Source organism: Heterodontus francisci, chromosome 1 (assembly GCF_036365525.1).
Source record: "Heterodontus francisci isolate sHetFra1 chromosome 1, sHetFra1.hap1, whole genome shotgun sequence".
Taxonomy (NCBI): domain Eukaryota; kingdom Metazoa; phylum Chordata; class Chondrichthyes; order Heterodontiformes; family Heterodontidae; genus Heterodontus; species Heterodontus francisci.
Window position 1 is genome coordinate 158,915,336 of NC_090371.1, and position 18,922 is coordinate 158,934,257.

General features: G+C 41.9%; 2 protein-coding genes across 8 annotated transcripts in view; one reads left to right on the forward strand and one right to left on the reverse strand.

Annotated features, from left to right (window-relative positions):
- Positions 1-18,922, forward strand: part of lcorl (ligand dependent nuclear receptor corepressor-like) — a 168,607-nt gene that overhangs the window by 126,456 nt on the left and 23,229 nt on the right. The window lies entirely within an intron of this gene.
- ncapg (non-SMC condensin I complex, subunit G) overlaps positions 11,128-18,922 on the reverse strand; it is a 78,689-nt gene continuing 70,894 nt past the window's right edge. Inside the window, exons 19-21 of the mRNA XM_068037806.1 lie at positions 17,162-17,260; positions 16,843-16,924; positions 11,128-12,103 (exon numbers count right to left, since the gene is read on the reverse strand). Of these exons, the coding sequence (XP_067893907.1) occupies positions 11,983-12,103; positions 16,843-16,924; positions 17,162-17,260 (302 nt within the window). The 3' untranslated portion in view covers positions 11,128-11,982. The remainder of the gene's footprint in view (positions 12,104-16,842; positions 16,925-17,161; positions 17,261-18,922) is intronic.

Sequence of the window (18,922 nt, forward strand, 5' to 3'; positions counted from 1 at the left end):
GTACTATTATTCTTTTCATATTCCTTGATTTTTATTTTGTAAGTTCTCTCCCAAGTTCTGCATTTTCTGCTCTCGCCCGAAACTGGAAAACTTCTTCAACTTTGCTTCCAGTTTCCACCCTTCACATGGTCCATCTTCGACACTTCCCTTCCCTTTCTCAACTTCTCTGTCTCCATTTCTGGCGATAGGCTGTCTACTGATATTCATTATAAGCCCACCAACTCCCACAGCTACCTCGACTACACTTCCTCACACCCTGCCTCCTCTAAGGACTCCATCCAATTCTCCTAATCTCTCCATCTTCATCGCATCTGTTCTGATGACGCAACAGCATTTCTGATATGTCTTACTTTTTCCTCAGCCGAGGATTCCCCCCGGCCCCCCTCGCCTACTGTGGTTAACAGGGCCCTCCACCGTGTCTTACTCTTTTCCCGCACCTTTGCTCTCGCCCCTCCCAGAACCACGATAGGGTTCCCTTTCCACCCCACCAGTCTCCACATCTAAAGGATCATCCTCTGCCATTTCCGCCACTTCCAGCATGATACCTCCACCAAACACATCTTGCCCTCCCCTGTCAGCATTCTGAAGGGACTGTTCTCTCTGCGACACCCTGGTCCACTCCTCCATCACCCGTGACATCTTATTCCCTTCCCATGCAATTGCAGTAGGTCTAACACCTGTCTTTTTATCTTCTCTCTCCTCACCATCGATTGCCCCAAACACTCTTTCCAGGTGAAGCAGCGATTTCTTCTTTCAATTTAGTATACTGTATTTGCTGCTCACAATGCGGTCTGCCTCTACAATGGGGAGACCAAACGCAGATTGGGTGACTGCTTTGTGGAACACCTCTGCTCAGTCCGCAAGCTTGACTCTCAGTTTCCGCTTGCTTATCATTTTTATTCTTCTTGTTCTCACGCCCGCATTTCTGTCCTCAGTCTGCTGCAGTGTTCCAGTGAAGCTCAATGCAAGCTCGAGGAACAGCATCTCATTTTCCAGTTAGGCATTTTGCAGCCTTCTGGACTCAATATTGAGTTCAACAATTTCAGACCATGATCCCCATTTTGATTGTGTTTTTTTTTTAATCGTGCCAGGCTTAAATTTGTTTTCATGCTTTTGATTTCGGACAGAGCTGTTCATTATTCCGCCATTAACACTCTCTCTGGACAAATACTTTGCAACTATTACCATTCCCTTTGCCTTTTGTTCCAAGACATCTTTGTCATTTTATCTCTTCTGCCCTATCACAGACCTTACATTTTGTTCTTCTTCTCCCCCCTGCCCCCACCTTTCACTTGCTCAAAACCTATTACATTTCTAACCTTTGCCAGTTTTGATGAAATGTTAACTCTGTTTCTTTCTCCACAGATGCTGCCAGACCTGCTGAGTATTTCCAGCACTTTGTTTTTTATTTCTGCATATTCCCTTTTGCCCTCCTTTAGTAACCAGGTAGTTCTTGCATGTCTTTCTTTACATTCAATTTTTCCTTTAGGTCTATATTCGTCCACAAAGCCCTATAACTAGCTTCTTCTTTTGGCTTTTAGTGGAATATATTTCTCTTGAACTCTGTTATTACCCTTTTAAAGATCTCCTTGTTTTGCAGGATTTTCTCCCATTTTACCTTTAGTTCAACCATCTCTTCTTGATTTGCTCTTTTCCAATCTGTTACCTTAGTCTTTATCCTACTTATGTCACACCCAGTCCTAATGTTGAACCTTACTATGTTGTGATCACTACACCATAATAAGTGCCTTTAATGTAGAAAAAGTCCAAAGGCACTTCACCAAAGTGTAATCAGACACAAATTAATGTCAATCCAAAGAAGGTGATATTAACAAGGCTAAGTGAAGAGGGTTTTAAGAGAGTTGGAGAAGTTTAGGAAAGGAATTCCAGAGGGTTTAATCTGGACTGAAGGCACAATTGCCAATGGTGGGTGATGCAAAGAGGCCAAAGGTGGAGGAACACTGTTCTTAGAGGATTGTCAGGCTGTAGGATTTGAGAGAAGGAGGAGTGAGGCCATGAGGGAAAAAATGTGTATAAACTATTCTGGCTTTGATTTATTGTCTTTATTCTTACTAGATATATATTCATATGGCTGGGGAAGATGTCGAAGTTAACAATCCATTCAATGGCTTCAGCTGATGTAGTGTGAATGGCTGTGATGCCACCAGGAATGGATCACTCGGGGCAAGAGTTTAGTATGTGGGCGATGGTCTGACTGGGAAAGCCACTCACAATTTGAGCCGATCCTCATGTTGCACTTGTGAAGCAAGTGGCCACATCATCCCTGACCCATCCTCAAGCGTTTGAGGTCTGACCAGATCTTCTGTCGGAGGTTGAAACCTGGGACTTCATCACTCGGGTCAGTTACCAGGTGGCAGTTGGTAATGTTAGCAGTCAACCAGGAGGTGTGTCAGCGAGGGGTGGGGCTGTCATTGGTTTGTAGGGTGTGGAATGTGTTCCAGTAGGGGCTATGAGATTTCAGGCAAGTGTGTAAGGTTTTCTTGAGGTCTTGTATCAGTTGCTTTGTTAACTGTCAGTTGGTGGTGGTCTTTGAGAGTGTTTTTTTGTGTGGACGTTAGGAGGTTCAATGTGTGCTCGCGCAGGAAGCCACTCAAGCTGTGTTGGTCTAAACGTTCCAGAAATAATCCTCATGATTTGCCGGAGGTGGATATCTACCATGTTTGTGTGGTGGCTCCTGAGCAGGTTGAGCAGCAGTACTCTGCTGTTGGGTAGACCAGGGAGAGTGAAGTAGCGCCTTGTGTGTTGGCTCTGCTGCCACTGGTGGTACCCCCAGTTTCCTTATGAGATTCACTCTCGTCTTGACCTTGGCTCCAGTGTTCCCGTTAAGTCAATGTACAGTCAAGCGTGATGCCAAGGTATTTTGGTGTTGGGTGAATGGCCTGAGAACTGACCTTTGAGTTGTTCAGGTGGAAGACTGAAACGACAGTCTTGGTGGTATTTAGTCAGAGTCTCCATTTTCTGAAGTAGGCTTCCAGAGAACATAGATATTCAGTGAGCGTTTTCTCAATGTCCTGAAGTTCTTTAGCCTGGAAAGCCAGGGCCAAGTCATCAGCACATACAAACTGCTGTGACTTTGTGGGAGGGAGGTCACTAGTACATATATTGAAGAGGGTTGGTGCGAGAACTGATCCCTGTGGGAGCCCATTGTTAGTTATTCACGGGCTGTTGATTTGATCTCCAAAGTGTACGTGGAACTGTTGGTTGCTGATCATGGAGTTGATTAGTTGTAGGATTTTCCCAGATGATTTTGGAGAGTTTCAGCAGCATGTCTGTACGCCACACTGTGTCATAGGCGCAGGATAAGTCAACAAAGGTGGTTCCTGTCTTCAGGCCTTTCTGAAAACCAGCCTCAATATGTGATGTCAGTGTCAGGATCTGCTCAGAGCAGGGGGCGGGGGGGAAGACAGCAACCTTCACGTGGTCCTCCTGTTACAGTAAGTTTTCCAATTTGAAAACCTGCGAACTAATGCTGTCAAGTGGGCAACTGAGCCCTGGCCACCGGGCTCCCGGTCCAAGCAGTAAAAACCCACCGGAAATTCTCACTAGGTGTTCCAAAATTTTAAAGCTGCTGGAATTTCCCCACAAGAAAATGCCTTATTAGTTGCCATATAAATCCCAAGGTCAAAAATTGGAGTAACTAATACTCAGTATTTCCGTCCAAATAGGTTTATAATTTTCATTTAGCTTAGCATTCTTCATACTGTAATTTATTAAAGTTGCATAAATATAGATTCTAGCAAATACTGTGCACCATAATACAAAAGCAAAATACTGTGGATGCTGGAAATCCGAAATACAAACAAAATGCTAGAAATACACAGCAGGTCTGGCAGCATCTATGGAGAAAGAAACAGTTAATGTATTAGGTCGATGACTTCATCATAACTTGTTTTTATCTAACAACAGTGGATTGTTATGTGGTCAATTAAATTATAAAGGACTTGAACTTTACATGTATTTCAACAGACTGATTATTTTAAGAATGATGGTTGACAAAATTGTAAATGGACAATAAAGTTAACAAAATTGTGGGAAAATCAGTTTAATCAAATGAACAAAATAGATCCAAAGTGAAGAATAGTTGAGTTTACCTTTCTATTATCATTGTTTAGTTTTCTTGTGCTTGCAAGGGGAGTGTTAATTTTTCTAGGGCAAGGAAAGAAATTTTGTTTTGCTTTATTTGGAATCTGTGTGCTGTGCTTTTTATGAATTGATTTCCCCTTCTGGGTCACTTGGGTACATCTTTAAACTGTGAAAACTTCTGAGGAAAAGTTGCTATCCTGTTTATCTTGGTGCTACTTTCAGTGTACTACTTTTACCAAAAGCAATTCCCAAAGTCAAATATTTGAGGAATATGTATGTATGTGCACTGCAAAATATTTTAATATATTTTAGTGACCATCTTATTTTAAATGTCATTTTCCAAGATGTTTGACTCTGTAAATAATATTTGATGAAATAAAACAAGCCTGAAACCAGAATAGAGTTTAAGTGGCTTGTATTTGTATTTGAGCATTTTGTATAAGCCACTTTCACTCGGGATAGTTTTCACATTATGGCTTCAACTGTCAGAACTAATGCTCTGAAGGTTTTCTTTATCAGTATTTGTCACTGATTTTACAAACCACATCTTATTGCGACACCAAATATTTTAATTAGAATGATCCCATGTGAAGTCAACGGATGACTCCAGTTCAGTCTTGGGAATTTTAAAATTTTAGCTCCTACTTTAATGGTGACTCATTTGTTTGTCTTCTCCTAGGGTAAGTGGAGACAGTTTATTCAGCTGGATGTAATTTTTGGTGCAGTTGTTTCAATCAACTTTTCCTATGTTGAACAAAAGTACATTTATGATGCCAAAATATCAGATTTAGTTCTACATTTACCTGTTACCAGTATCTCCACTGAAGAATTTAATATCCAAATATCACAAGTTTGGGTCTGTACTTGCCTGCTTTCCTGTCATAAATCATTCCTGAATTTTTTGGGGTCACTAGGCCATTACTGAACTTCCTCTTGCAACTCCATGGACTACCATGGCGGTGGTGGTGTAGTGGTAGTGTCACTGGACTGGCAATCCAGATCCCCAGGCTTTGCGGACATGGGTTAGAATCCCACCACTGCAGATGGTGAAATTTGAACTCAATTAATACAAATCTGGCATTAAAAGCTAATGGTGACCATGAAACCATTGTCGATTGTCGTAAAAACCCATCTGGTTAGCTAATGTCCTTTAGGGAAGGAAATCTGCCTTCCTTACCTGGTCTGGCCTACATGTGCCTCCAGCCCCACAGTCGAGCAAAGCCACTCAGTTCAAGGGCAGTTAGTGATGGGAAACAAATGCTGGCCCAGTCAGTGTTGCCCACATCCCAGGAACAAATTTTAAAAAAACATAAATTTCATTTCAAAGGCTCTGAAACAAGTTGCTTGGCCTCATTAAGAATTTTACTTTGCTACAATCCCTTACTGCTGTTCCAAGTGCAACCAAAGTACAAGAATATGTATCCCTCAGAAGGAATTCAGCAACTATGATATGAGGGGCAAAATGATTTCTTTTTAAGGTACTTTACTAATAAATGCTGCATAATGTAATATACTGGTCAACATGTATTTGGCAGTTATTTTGATTTAATGTGCTTAAACGCTGAAGATCCATTTAACTGAAGTGCTCTATTAAAATACAACCCCCAGAGCGAGGCTACATACAGTAATTTCAGTCGGGTTCTCCCAATCTCCCACTGTAATTTTGGCAAAACCCTCAAAGAAACTCGGTACACTGCCATTTTTGTCTCCAACCCATCTGCACCATACAGCTGCTGAACCAGGAGAAAAGCAGAGAAAATCCTGCATGTGAAGTTTAAACCCATTTTCATAATTTACATGTTTAGTATTCTGATTTTTCTACCAACCTGACTGTGCCAGAAACAGTTGTTTCTAAATCTCCATTAACATGAAATTCAAACAGCAATAACTGTATGTGAATGCAGCCAATTCCTTATCCAATATCTGCCTGCCATTCCCACACCCTCAGCCTATTTTGTTCACAAAGTCTTAACTACTGTATTAATTATGCTTCCATCATCCAGTAACATTGCAGCATTAACACACTCCTCTTCCTCTCTCTTCTTCCCCCCACTCCCCCCAAATCTTTGTAAAACCATGGGTCAATGCAACCATAACAACTTGTATTTATATAGCTCCTTTAATGTAGAAAAACATCCCATGGCAAAAATGAGCCAAAGAAAGATTTTTAGGAGTTGACGAAATGTTGGTCAAATGATGGGTTTTAGAGGGAAAAAGACTTGAATTTATATAGTGCTTTTCACAACCACTGGATAGCAGTGCTTTACAGCCAATGAACTACTTTGCAGTGTAATCACTGTTGTAGGAAATGTAGCAGCCAATTTGCACACAGCAAGCTCCCACAAACTGCAATGTGATAACAACCAGATAATCCGTTTTTGTGATGTTGCCTGAGGGCTAAATATTGGCCAGGACGCCAAAGATAACTTCTCCTGCTCATCTTCAAAATAGTGCCATGGGCTTTTTTACATCCACCTGTAGCGGCAGACTCAGCCTCGGTTTAACATCTCATCCCTCAATACGACTCACTCAACGGATTTGAACTCGAGTGAGCCACACCACCCATTGAGGCAAGTGGAGATGGTGGGAATTAGAGTATGTAGCCTAGCTCTGGGGGGGTTACGTTATAGAGATAGGGAAGCAATAGAACATGAAGGGATTTAATCATGATGAGAAATTTTAAGTTGGAAGACGCAGGAGTCCGTGTGGGTCAGCAAGGACAGTGTGATGGGTAGGTGGGGCTTGGTATGGGATAGGCAGAATTGGGCGGCACTGCAGCCTCACAGCTCCAGCGACCCGGGTTCAATTCTGGGTACTGCCTGTGTGGAATTTGCAAGTTCTCCCTGTGTCTGCATGGGTTTCCTCCGGGTGCTCCCACAGCCAAAAGACTTGCAGGTTGATAGGTAAATTAGCCATTATAAATTGCCCCTAGTATAGGTAGGTGGTAGGGGAATATAGGGACAGGTGAGGATGTGGTAGGAATATGGGATTAGTGTAGGATTAGTATAAATGGGTGGTTAATGATCGGCACAGACTCGGAGGGCTGAAGGGCCTGTTTCAGTGCTGTATCTCTAAATCTAAAAATAAAATCTGTGGAGAGAGAGTTAATGTTCCCAGTCATTGACCTTTCATCAGAACTGGAAGAAGTTAAAATCGTATACAGCCAGGAAAAGAGGGTCGAGGGGAGGAGGAAAGAACAAATGGGAAGGTCTGAGATAGGGGAGAAAGCAGGAGTGATTAAATGACAAAATGCCTGATCAAGCAAGGGAATAGAAAGCAATAAAGGTGAACAAGGTAAAAGAGACAAGTGAAAATCACATTGGAGAGAAGATCAAATAGGTGTTGAGGAAAAGTCTACAAATGCAACATCAAAGTTTGTGTTAATGTTAGGACAGTGGGGAACAAATATCTGCAAGCAGCTTTAGATAGAGTGGGCAAATAGGGTGAGTTATAAACTAAATTTAAGTACAGCTTCCATTGAAAATGACCACAATGGACTGGGTAGAACTGTTAACTAGTAATAAAACAGATGAACAGTGGAAGGTGTTCAAAGAAGTACTTGGTTCAATGCAAGACCTGTGCATTAATTACGCAACTATAGTTCTTGTCTTTTAACAACTTTGGTCAACAAAGTGATAGTATAAAACTAAAGGAAAAAGGCTTATACAAATGCAAAAAACAGTAGAGATCCCACAGACTAGGAGAGATATAATGAACAGCAATGGGATACAATGAAAGTAGTTAGAGCTGCAAAAAGTGAGAGAAAAAGAACTCGAAGGCTATCAAAGGCAATACCTATATTTTCTCAATATACTTGTCAAAACTTTAAACAGAAAATGCTGGAAATACTCAGTGGGTCGGACAGCATTAATGGATAGAAAAACAAGAGTTAATGTTATAGGTCTATGACTGTTCATCAGAACTGAAAAATGTTACAGATGTAATGGGTTTTAAGCAAGTAGAGGAAGGGAAAAGGGGAGGAAAGAACAAAAGGGAAGGTAGGAATGATTATTTTATCAGCACAATCATTACCATTGCTCTCTGAAAAGGTGGGAGCAGTGGATATCATCTGGAAGTGTTGAACTCAGTTCAGAAGGCTCTAAAGTGCTTTATTGAAAGATGAGTTGTCGTTTCTCACTTATGTTGAGCTTCATTGGATCAGTGTAGGATGCTAAGGACAGAGTGGTCAGATTAGGAGTGGAAAGGAGAATTACAATAGCAAGTGATCGGAAGCTCGGAGTTATGCTTACGGAATGTTCAGCAAAGCAGTCACCCAATTTGCTGTCTCCCACTCGAGAGACTGCAATGTGAGCAGCTAATATAGTATATTAAATTGAAAATAAATAAATCGCTGTTACACATGGGAGTTAGTTGGCTTATAGTAGACATTGGTTGACAGCCTATTCCCAAAAAGTCAAGGAAGGGAAGGAAAGAGTTGGGGATGCACTATTTGAAGTCAAAGGCAGACCAGAAATTTGAAGCAAAGATGAAATTTTTCAGTTCAGGAAAAGAACAGAAAGCAGCACCAATAGTTATCAATATACCAGAAAAGAAGAGAGTTGGGGGATTTCAGTTGGACTGAACAAAGAATGTTCCATGGAGCCCATGCGAAGGCAGGCATAGCCAAGCCACATAGGGCTACTTATACAAAAACTCTTATTTGCAAGAAGCAAGAGGAGTTAAAAGAGACCAAACATTAGCTGTTTCTCCTTCCACAGATGTTGAGAATTTCCAGCATTTTCTGTACGAGTTAGAGGAATTCAAGAATTGACCCCCTTAGATTGGAGAATCACCAATGTCACTAATATTTAATAAGTATAGGGGAGATAAACTAATAAGCCTATAATTACTGAGTTTAACATCTCATAAAAATGCCAGTTAGGGGAAATGGTGGTGTAATGGTAATCCAGAGGCTCAGGCTAATATACTGGGGGCATGGGTCCAAATCCCACCATGGCAGCTGCTGGAATTTAAGTTCAATTAAAAATCTGGAATTGAAAGTTTCAGTAATAGTGCCATGAAACTATCATTGATTGTTATAAAAACCCATCTGGTTCACATGCCTTTTAGGGAAGGAAATCTGCCATCCTTAGCTGGTCTGGCCTACATGACTCCAAACCCACAGCAATGTGGTTGACGTAACTGCTTTCTGAAATTGCCGAGTAAACCACTCAGTTCCAGGGCAATTGGGGATGAGCAACAAATGCTGGCCTGCCAGTGACACCCACATCCCATGAAAGAATAATTTTTAAAAATGCCAATTTGAATGACTATCAAAAGAAAACAAATGAACAAAAGTGCCCCTATTTAAAAACGACAAGCAATAAACTCCAAATTATGAGATCAAAAGGAAACTTTTGGGCCAGGCCCTCCAGACATCAGGGTGTGTGGTGGGCTTCTCTCGGAGAGATCTCCACGCCCTCCACACAACCTCCCACCCCACAAGAACAAGCTTGAGGGCCTGAACGACCTACTCCTATGACTAGCTTTGATAGTCTAAGAGGGTCCAAGAGGAATTTTCCATGTTTGCCCCCCAATGGGCCTTGGCTTCTTTTTGCCTTTCCTGCATTGCATGCCTGCTGGTGGGTAGGGAATGTCCACTCATGATGCTTTAGGCATCAAAACTGCATGGGACACGCTTGATGGGACCAGATGTTCTTTTCCTACCTATCATTTTCATTTTAATGGTCTTGCCACCTAGCATATGACACTATACCTGCAGTTGCTCTCAGGGCTGGTACTGAGAGAGCCCTTTTTCATATAGTTTGTGTTTTTCTGTTCAGTTGAACTTTTGTGAATGCTTCAATTACAGTAGGCATCCTCAGATTTTGCAGTTACTGCTATTTTGACTTTTTTAAACTCAGCATAACAGGAAGAGATAGAAGCACATTAAAAAAAGTGAAAAGTCATAGGAAAAAAATTAAAAATACCTCTCCCTTTGAGAACACCTTTACACATGGATTTTCTTTATGGCAGCTGCAAATGGGCAGGTTGAGGACATTACAATATCCTGCCATTAGCTAGGGGAAAGAGACCAACTCCAATTTGCGCACAGTTCTTATTTAAATATTTTAATGAAGCTTGTCCACAAAATTTGGAAGACCAATCTACATGGGTGTTAACCGTGAGCAAAAATATCGTGCATGGTGAGATTCCAGCAGTGACTAGGAAGGAAAACTGCTGATTCTGAATTGTGATTGAACTATTCATCACACCCTTATCTCTTCATTCTTTTCACTGCCAATGGTGTCCTGTGGAATGGGCTTTGATACTTCCCCTTGGTTTCCAATGCAACAAAAAAAGTCCACTATAGAGGCACACAACCAAAGGAAGTTACAATTAGTGTAACCAATATAGGGATCAACCACCCAACACTTGGATAAACCTATTGTAAGTTGTATAATTTTATTGCAAAAGGGCCCTTCAACTTTCTCCAACCATTATTCCCTGTATTAGCTCAGAAATATTGAGTATGTTTATTACAGGAGAAAACAGCATTGTTAATTTGATACTCAAGTTAATCACACATGATGGTGTTCTGCTCTTCATTCATCAGCATTCTATTCCAGTCAGAAGAGAGAGTTTTCATGAAGGTTGACTTCAAGGAACTGGAAAAAGTCTGAAGTTCAATATGGCATATGAAACATTTGGGACTACTTATACATCTTTAATAGTTATTGTGCTCTAGAGTATAAACTATTACCTTTACTTTCATAAAAGGAGTTTAAATAATTGATTGGTCATTTTAGTCTATACAAAGTGCATCCAGTTTTTGACATTCCCTCCTAATGAATTTATAAGAGATGAAGTGAGCATATCCCACGAACTCCTTCACTCATTATTACTGTTGAATAAGATGGTTTAGATCTGGGCTACACAATACAGGATGTACACCATTTAATCAAGGGGATACATCCTGGTACATTTTATACACAACTTTCCTGTTCTAAAGCTCAACACATGTATTACAAGACATTTTATAATAAAGATTAAAGCAGAAAAAACTCATTACAATTGCTATAATTAAGAAAATGTTGAAGTTTAATTTGTAACATTTTGAGAAAGAAATTGCCAGTTGCAGGCAATACCACACTTCCCACCTACTATAAAAAGTCACTCACTGTCATGGCTAATTTCTAGTTATGTGGTTAAGGAATGTATTTGAATAATTATATTTCTCTGTTGATATTCTGGTAGTTTTAGGCTTGAATGGGAAATGAATCTGCTGGAGTACAAGGGAAGAGCAATAGTGGCCCAAAAGTAGGGGCAAGACAAGCCTTGACTGGCCCAACATCCAGAGAATCTGATCTTACTAAGGGCAAGACATTTTCCTAATTCTGTAGCACCCCAACAGTTTTAAGAACTAGAAATGAATTAAATTGCCATAAATTTCCAATAAAGCTCAGATTAATAATACACATTTATTGTTTCAGTGAATGCCAGTGGAAAGAATTTTTTTTCCTAGAAAAGTTAAGCAACATTTTAAAAATATACTTCAGGCAGGGCTTTTACCCACAACCATTCAATAAATCATTCTCGGCTCCTGGATTGGTTAAAGAATATTTTTGATAAGCAGAACATTGCTACTGAATCTTTTGCTCTCATTGTTCCGAACTTTCAGGTCAAGCTGTTATATAGGTAGCATCTTCAGGATACAGATTTGCATCATCGAAATAAAAAGTTCATACCTTGAAGAAATACTGGCATGCTAAGCTACAAAGCTAAAAAGAAATGTTTGTACATATAGTAGCATCTCACTTTAATGCTCTCTAATATTTCACAGAACCAGTGCATGATTTATATGACAAATTGAGAAAGCACAAAATATTGCCTTTTTGAAACAATGTAAAAGCGCAAGTATGTGGAACAGTTTTTGGATTAATCTTCTCCCTTGTTCAATAATCGAGAGAGATTCATTTTTGTTTTCTCCAGTGCTGCTGTTTTTGCTCGTCTTGAAGGTCTTGTCGATACTGAAGGCGCTGGAGTTGCGAAGTCTTGGCTATTAGGAATATAAAATCATGCCACTAATTATCAAATAAAGTTTAAAAGGCAGTAAACTTATTCAATTTCAACACACCAGCAATTAAACACTTATTTGAGAAAGGTTTTGCATAAAACTCAGGATTTTCAGTTTTCATCAAAACGAATTGTACAGCCAGCAATTAGTTTTCCAAAATCCTAATGGATCTTATGTACTGAATGATAAAAGAAAAAAAAATTGAGTACATGAATAGATAAATGTGTTCTGTACTAACCTCAATTACATATGTAAGTTGCTCATTGGGAGGGAGGGGAAAGGGTGAGTGCAGAAATGCAGGAAATGAAACAGACATGGCTAAGACTCCTGTCAATCTTTTCTTTCTTTTGGGCCTCCTTATCTCGAGAGACAATGGATACGCGCCTGGAGGTGGTCAGTGGTTTGTGAAGCAGCGCCTGGAGTGGCTATAAAGGCCAATTCTGGAGTGACAGGCTCTTCCACAGGTGCTGCAGAGAAATTTGTTTGTCGGGGCTGTTGCACAGTTGGCTCTCTCCTTGCGCCTCTGTCTTTTTTCCTGCCAACTACTAAGTCTCTTCGACTCGCCACAATTTAGCCCTGTCTTTATGGCTGCCCGCCAGCTCTGGCGAATGCTGGCAACGGACTCCCACGACTTGTGATCAACGTCACACGATTTCATGTCGCGTTTGCAGACGTCTTTATAGCGGAGACATGGACGGCCGGTGGGTCTGATACCAGTGGCGAGCTCGCTGTACAATATGTGTCTTTGGGGATCCTGCCATCTTCCATGCGGCTCACATGGCCAAGCCATCTCAAGCGCCGCTGACTCAGTAGTGTGTATAAGCTGGGGGTGTTGGCCGCTTCAAGGACTTCTGTGTTGGAGATATAGTCCTGCCACCTGATGCCAAGTATTCTCCGGAGGCAGCGAAGATGGAATGAATTGAGACGTCGCTCTTGGCTGGCATACGTTGTCCAGGCCTCGCTGCCATAGAGCAAGGTACTGAGGACACAGGCCTGATACACTCGGACTTTTGTGTTCCGTGTCAGTGCGCCATTTTCCCACACTCTCTTGGCCAGTCTGGACATAGCAGTGGAAGCCTTACCCATGCGCTTGTTGATTTCTGCATCTAGACAGGTTACTGGTGATAGTTGAGCCTAGGTAGGTGAACTCTTGAACCACTTCCAGAGCGTGGTCGCCAATATTGATGGATGGAGCATTTCTGACGTCCTGCCCCATGATGTTCGTTTTCTTGAGGCTGATGGTTAGGCCAAATTCATTGCAGGCAGCCGCAAACCTGTCGATGAGACTCTGCAGGCACTCTTCAGTGTGAGATGTTAAAGAGGGGAAAGGGTGAGCGCAGAAATGCAGGAAATGAAACAGACATGGCTAAGACTCCTGTCAATCACTGTGAGGGAATCATCAGTTGAGGAAAAAGAAAGACATCAGTAGAACAGATACGATGGAGACGGAGAATGGAATAAAGTCCTCACAGGAAGTGGGGTGGGAGGGAGTATAGTCAAGCTGGCTGTGGGAGTCAGATGACTTATAGTGGATATTAGTCAATAGCCTATACCCAGAAATGGAAACAGAAGTCGAGGATGGGAAAAGTCAGAGAGGGATCATGCGAAGGCAAGGAAAGGGTGGAAATTTCTTCTTTTCCCTTCCTCGACTTCTACCTCCATGCTATGGTTCCCTTTCTCTCAACGTCCACCCCACTAGCCCCCCCACAGTCGATGGATCATCCTGTCATTTCTGCCACCACCAGCGTGATGCCACAACCAAACACATTTTGCCTTCTCTTCCCCTTTCACCATCCCAAAGGGATCGTTCCCTCACTGACACCCTAGTCCATTCTTCAATCATCCCCAATACCCCCTTCCCCTTCCCATGCAAGCACAGAAGATGCAACACCTGCCCTTTTACCTCCTCCCTTCTCACCATCCAATGCCCCAAACACTCCTACCAGGTGAACAACAGTTAACTTTCACTTCTATCAATTTAGTATACAGTGTTCGCGGTTCAGGATACAGTCTCCTTTACACTGGGGTGACCAAACACAGATTGGGTGACCACTTTGTGGAATGCCTTCATTCACTCCGCCAGCGTGGCCCTGAGCTTCCGGTCGCCTGTCGATTTAATTCACTGTCCCACCGACCTCTCTATCCTCGACCTCCTACACTGTCCCAATGAAGCTCAACAAAAGCTCGAGGAACCACACCTCATCTTTCAATTAGGCATTTCATATCCTTCCAACACTGAATTCAACAATTTCAGATTTTCTTGGGGATATAGGAACAGGAGTAGGCCATATTGTCCCTCGAGCCTGTTCTGCTATTCAATTAGATCATGGTTGATGTGATTTAAAAAATATATATATTCATTCATGGGATGTGGGCATCGCTGGCTATTGTCCATCCCTAATTGCCCTCGAGGTGGTGGTGGTGGTGAGCCACCTTTTTGAACCGCTGCAGTCCATGTGGGGTAGGTACACCCACAGTGCTGTTAGGAAGGGAGTTCCAGGAATTTGACCCAGCAACAGCAAAGGAACAGTGATATAGTTCCAAGTCAGGATGCTGTGTGGCTTGGAGGGGACGTTGCAGGTGGTGGTGTTCCCATGCACCTGCTGCCCTTGTCCTAGTTGGTAGAGGTCGCGGGTTTGGAAGGTGTTGTAGCTAAAGCCTTGGAGCGTAGCTGCAGTGCACCTTGTAGATGGTTCTCACTGCTGCCACTGTGCGTTGGTGGTGGAGAGAGTGAATGTTTGCAGATAGGGTACTAATCAAGTGGGCTGCTTTGTTCTGGATGCTGTCGAGCTCCTCAAGTGTTGTTGGAGCTGCACCCATCCAGGCAAGTGGAGAGTATTCCATCAGACTCCTGACTTGTGCCTTGTAGATGGTGGACAGGCTTTGGGGAGTCAGGAGGTGAGTTACTCACCGCAGGATTCCTAGCCTCTGACCTGCTGTTGTAGCCACGGTATTTATATGGCTACTCCAGTTTCTGGTCAACCCCCAGGGATGTTGATAAAGTCATAGAGTCTGCCCCTCATAATTTTGTATACCTCAATCATAGTGGGAGATTCAGCAATCGTAATGCTATTGAATCAAGGGGAGATGGTTAGATTCTCTCTTGTTTGAAGGAAGGTCATTGATGAAGCAGCTGAAGGAGGTTGAGCCTAGGACACTACCCTGAGGAACTCCTGCAGGGAAATCCTGGAGCTGAGGTGATTGACCTCCAACAACCACAACCATCTTCCTTTGCACTAGGTATGACTCCAACCAGTGAAGAGTTGTCCCCCTGATTCCCAATGACTCCAGTTTTGCTAGGGCTCCTTGATGCCATCCATACTCAGTCAAATGCTGCCGTGATGTCAAGGGCAGTCACTCTCACCTCTGGAGTTCAGCTCTTTTGTCCATGTTTGAACCAAGGCTGTAATGAGGTCAGGAACTGAGTGGCCCTGGTGGAACCCAAACTGAGTGTCACTGAACAGGTTATTCCTAAGCAAGTGCCGCTTGATTGTGCCGTCAATGACACCTTCTATCACTTTACTGATGATCGAGAGTAGACTGATGGGGCGGTAATTGGCCAGGTTGGATTTGACTTGCTTTTTGTGTACAGGACATACCTGGCCAATTTTCCACATTGCTGGGTGGATGCCAGTGATCTAACTCCTTATACCTTCCTTTGCTCCATTTCCCCATAATAGCTTTAGATAAGAAAAAGGCTGCATTTGCTGCCAACACAACCACTAGGTGGCGTTGCAGTGGCACATGCACAAATGCAGCCTGTGCCACTAAAACGTCACAGACTGCGACGTTCAGGCACCTGCCAGGACTAAAGATGGCGCTGTTCAAATAATCACACAAAGGCAACGTAAACACATGGCAGCACACAATGGCCAGGGAGGGAGACAGCGAGTGGGCCGGGGAGGGGAGAAGAGGAGAGCGCACCTGCCACCACCAAGGTCTTCGGCCGCGCTCTTCCTGCTTCCCCCATCCCCCCCTCTCTCCTCGCTCCCCGTACCCCCGCTCTCTCCCCACCCCCGCTCTCTCGCCGACTTACGCGATGACATCATCTGCGCATGTTCCAACCAGTCCTGGCAATGCGGAACGCAGCGCATGCGCAGAGAGGAGCCCGTCTGCGCATGTGCGCAGATTGGCGCAGTCTGATGACGTCAGCTGCCGGCTGCGTTGTCAAGAATCACTTTTTAAGAAAAATCTATCAATCGCAGATTTGAAAGTTAAAATTAATCACGTATCAATTACAATTTGCAGAAGTGAGTTCCAAACTTTTACCTTTGCATGCTGAAGTGCAGCAGCTGTTGGCGATGATTCTGTTTTTCCCTCCCATTTACACATCTCCTCTGGGCCCATTCTTTATTCCTTTACTTGTCCCATTACCATCTAATTTTGCCTTCTACCATCATCCCTTTTATTATTTAATCTTTCCTGCATTCTTCCCCCTTCAGAACTTAACTTATGTTCTTTCCTTACATCTACTTGCTTAAACCTGTTAACCTTTTTTCAATTCTTATGAAAATATCATTGACCTGAAATGTTAACACTCTTTCTCTCATCAGATGCTTGAACTAGTGGGACAAAGGCTTGAATGCCAAACCCAGAAAGAGATGCCATTTCCATCTGTGGCTGAAACATTTTAATAGCTGTCAAAGGGATCACAAATTATAGTATTTATGGATACGTGAAATCATTTCTAATGACAGACAATCCACTGATATAATACTTGCCTTTCATTGGAGGATTCTGCTGTTCTCCTGGTCCTTCTGCTTTTGGTTATAGACTTGGCAGTTGACAAACCTTTTCCTTGTTCTAAAGAGAGCACAGTATACACAAGTCTCACTTCCGGTGATTACAAGATAACATCTGGACAAAAAAGATCCACTCTAGCATAAAATTCCAATGTACCATTCCAACTATACAGAAAGTTTTATCTAAAAAAACTCAGTTCTGCATTTATCAAAAGGCTTCCTTCTGTGCTGCATCATTCTATAAGGGACATGTCATCTTCTAATATCCATATTACATTAGAGAAGAAATCAAAATTACCTTTTCTTTTGATCTTGTTCATCTCTTTCCCTCCTTTACCATTTACTGTTTCAGTACCTTGTTGTGAAACGTTGACATTCTCAGCGATTTGGGATTCATCTTCATTTGCAAAAAAGAAAAGGTACAATATTTGCAGAACTACATTGATCCTTTCAATGCTGTTCAAAAGTTCTCCATTTAAAAGCGAACTGCTAGTCAATGTGAACTTGCACATATTTTCAATCACGATTAACTAGAAGTGAACTTTTTGTAAGATATCAAATTGGTGATCTCTAAGTTTTCTGGAGACACAGTAATGCTTTATAATTTTCAAAATATAGTTATATTTTTCCTTGGTAAACACTAATACTACTTATATATGAATAATAAAATATCAAATCCATTAGAAAACTAAAGCAGTATTTTCACAAGGAACTTGGGGGCAATTTTAACCCTGCCCAAACAGCTGAAAGACAGCAATGGAGCAGTTCAAATGGCCTGTGCAATTTACCCACACCGATCTCACTGCCTTCAACCCCTTCCGCTCCTGGTTAAAATAGCCCCTTTAGGAAATGAAAAAACTAAATTAAAAATAAAAGCAAAATACTGTGGATGCTGGAAATATTCAGCAGGTCTGGCAGCATCTGTGGAGAGAGAAACAGTCAACATTTGAGGTCTGACCTTTCAACAGAACTGGCAAATGTTAGAAATGTAAAAAGCTTTGAGCAAGTAACAAGTGGGAGGGGCAGGAAGAAAAACAAAAGGGAAGATCTGTGATAGGGCAGAGGGCAGGAGAGATTAAATGATAAAGATGTCACAGAACAATGGCAAAGGGAATGCTAATAGTTGTATTAAAAGACAAATAATTAATGGCAGTGTTAAAGGCAGAATAATCAACAGCTCTATTCAAAAGCAAAAACCTGAAAAACAAGTTTGAGGTAGGTCCATGGTTAAAAAAATTGAATAAAAGAAACCACATCAATTTTGAGAGAGAAACTCCCCTATACCTCTGAGTATACCAGGAAGTAGCCGAGATCCACAGACCAGAAAGGTCACAGATTCCATTCATGCTGAGTGAGTTGACCGCAGGCAAAGCAACAGAAGAAGCGGTACAACTGGCTTCAGCATCTTGAGTTGGGGAGGCAAAACAGTCCTGGTCTCAGTTCCTGATTACAACCTAATGATTACTGCTGAAAGTGTGTCTGTAGATAATTGGGCATAGCCATGATGGTGTTAGAGTCAAAAAGCCAAAAAACAATCATGGCTCACAGGAATAGCAGCAATTTGGAGGTGGTATCAGAAGACGCCTGTTACATGCTGACCTAAACCTTACTAAGAAGCCAACGCTTTAGGAGAACAAAGGAGGGCTAAAGGTTGGAAAAAAGTGAATGAACAAGATAATTTAATAATTACCAATACAGGAACAATAACAACTTGCATTTTATATAACACCTTTAACGTAGTAAAGCATCCCAAGGTGCATCACAGGATATCAAACAAAATTTGACACTGAGCCACATGAGATATTAGGACAGACAAAAAGTTTTGGTCAAAGAGGTATGTTTTAAGGAGCATCTTAAAAGGAGAGTTAGAGAACCAAGTAGTCTGTAAGTTTTGATTTTTCATCATCATCCTCATCAAGTGCAGCTTCTTGTTTTGTTTCCTGTGATTCATCTGTCACCATGGACTGAAAGTAGTGCTACCAATGATGAAACAAGTGCAAGCAACTTTCAAAGAACAGTTGACAAGATTTTGCAACAGCAATTATGCTGATGAGAAAGT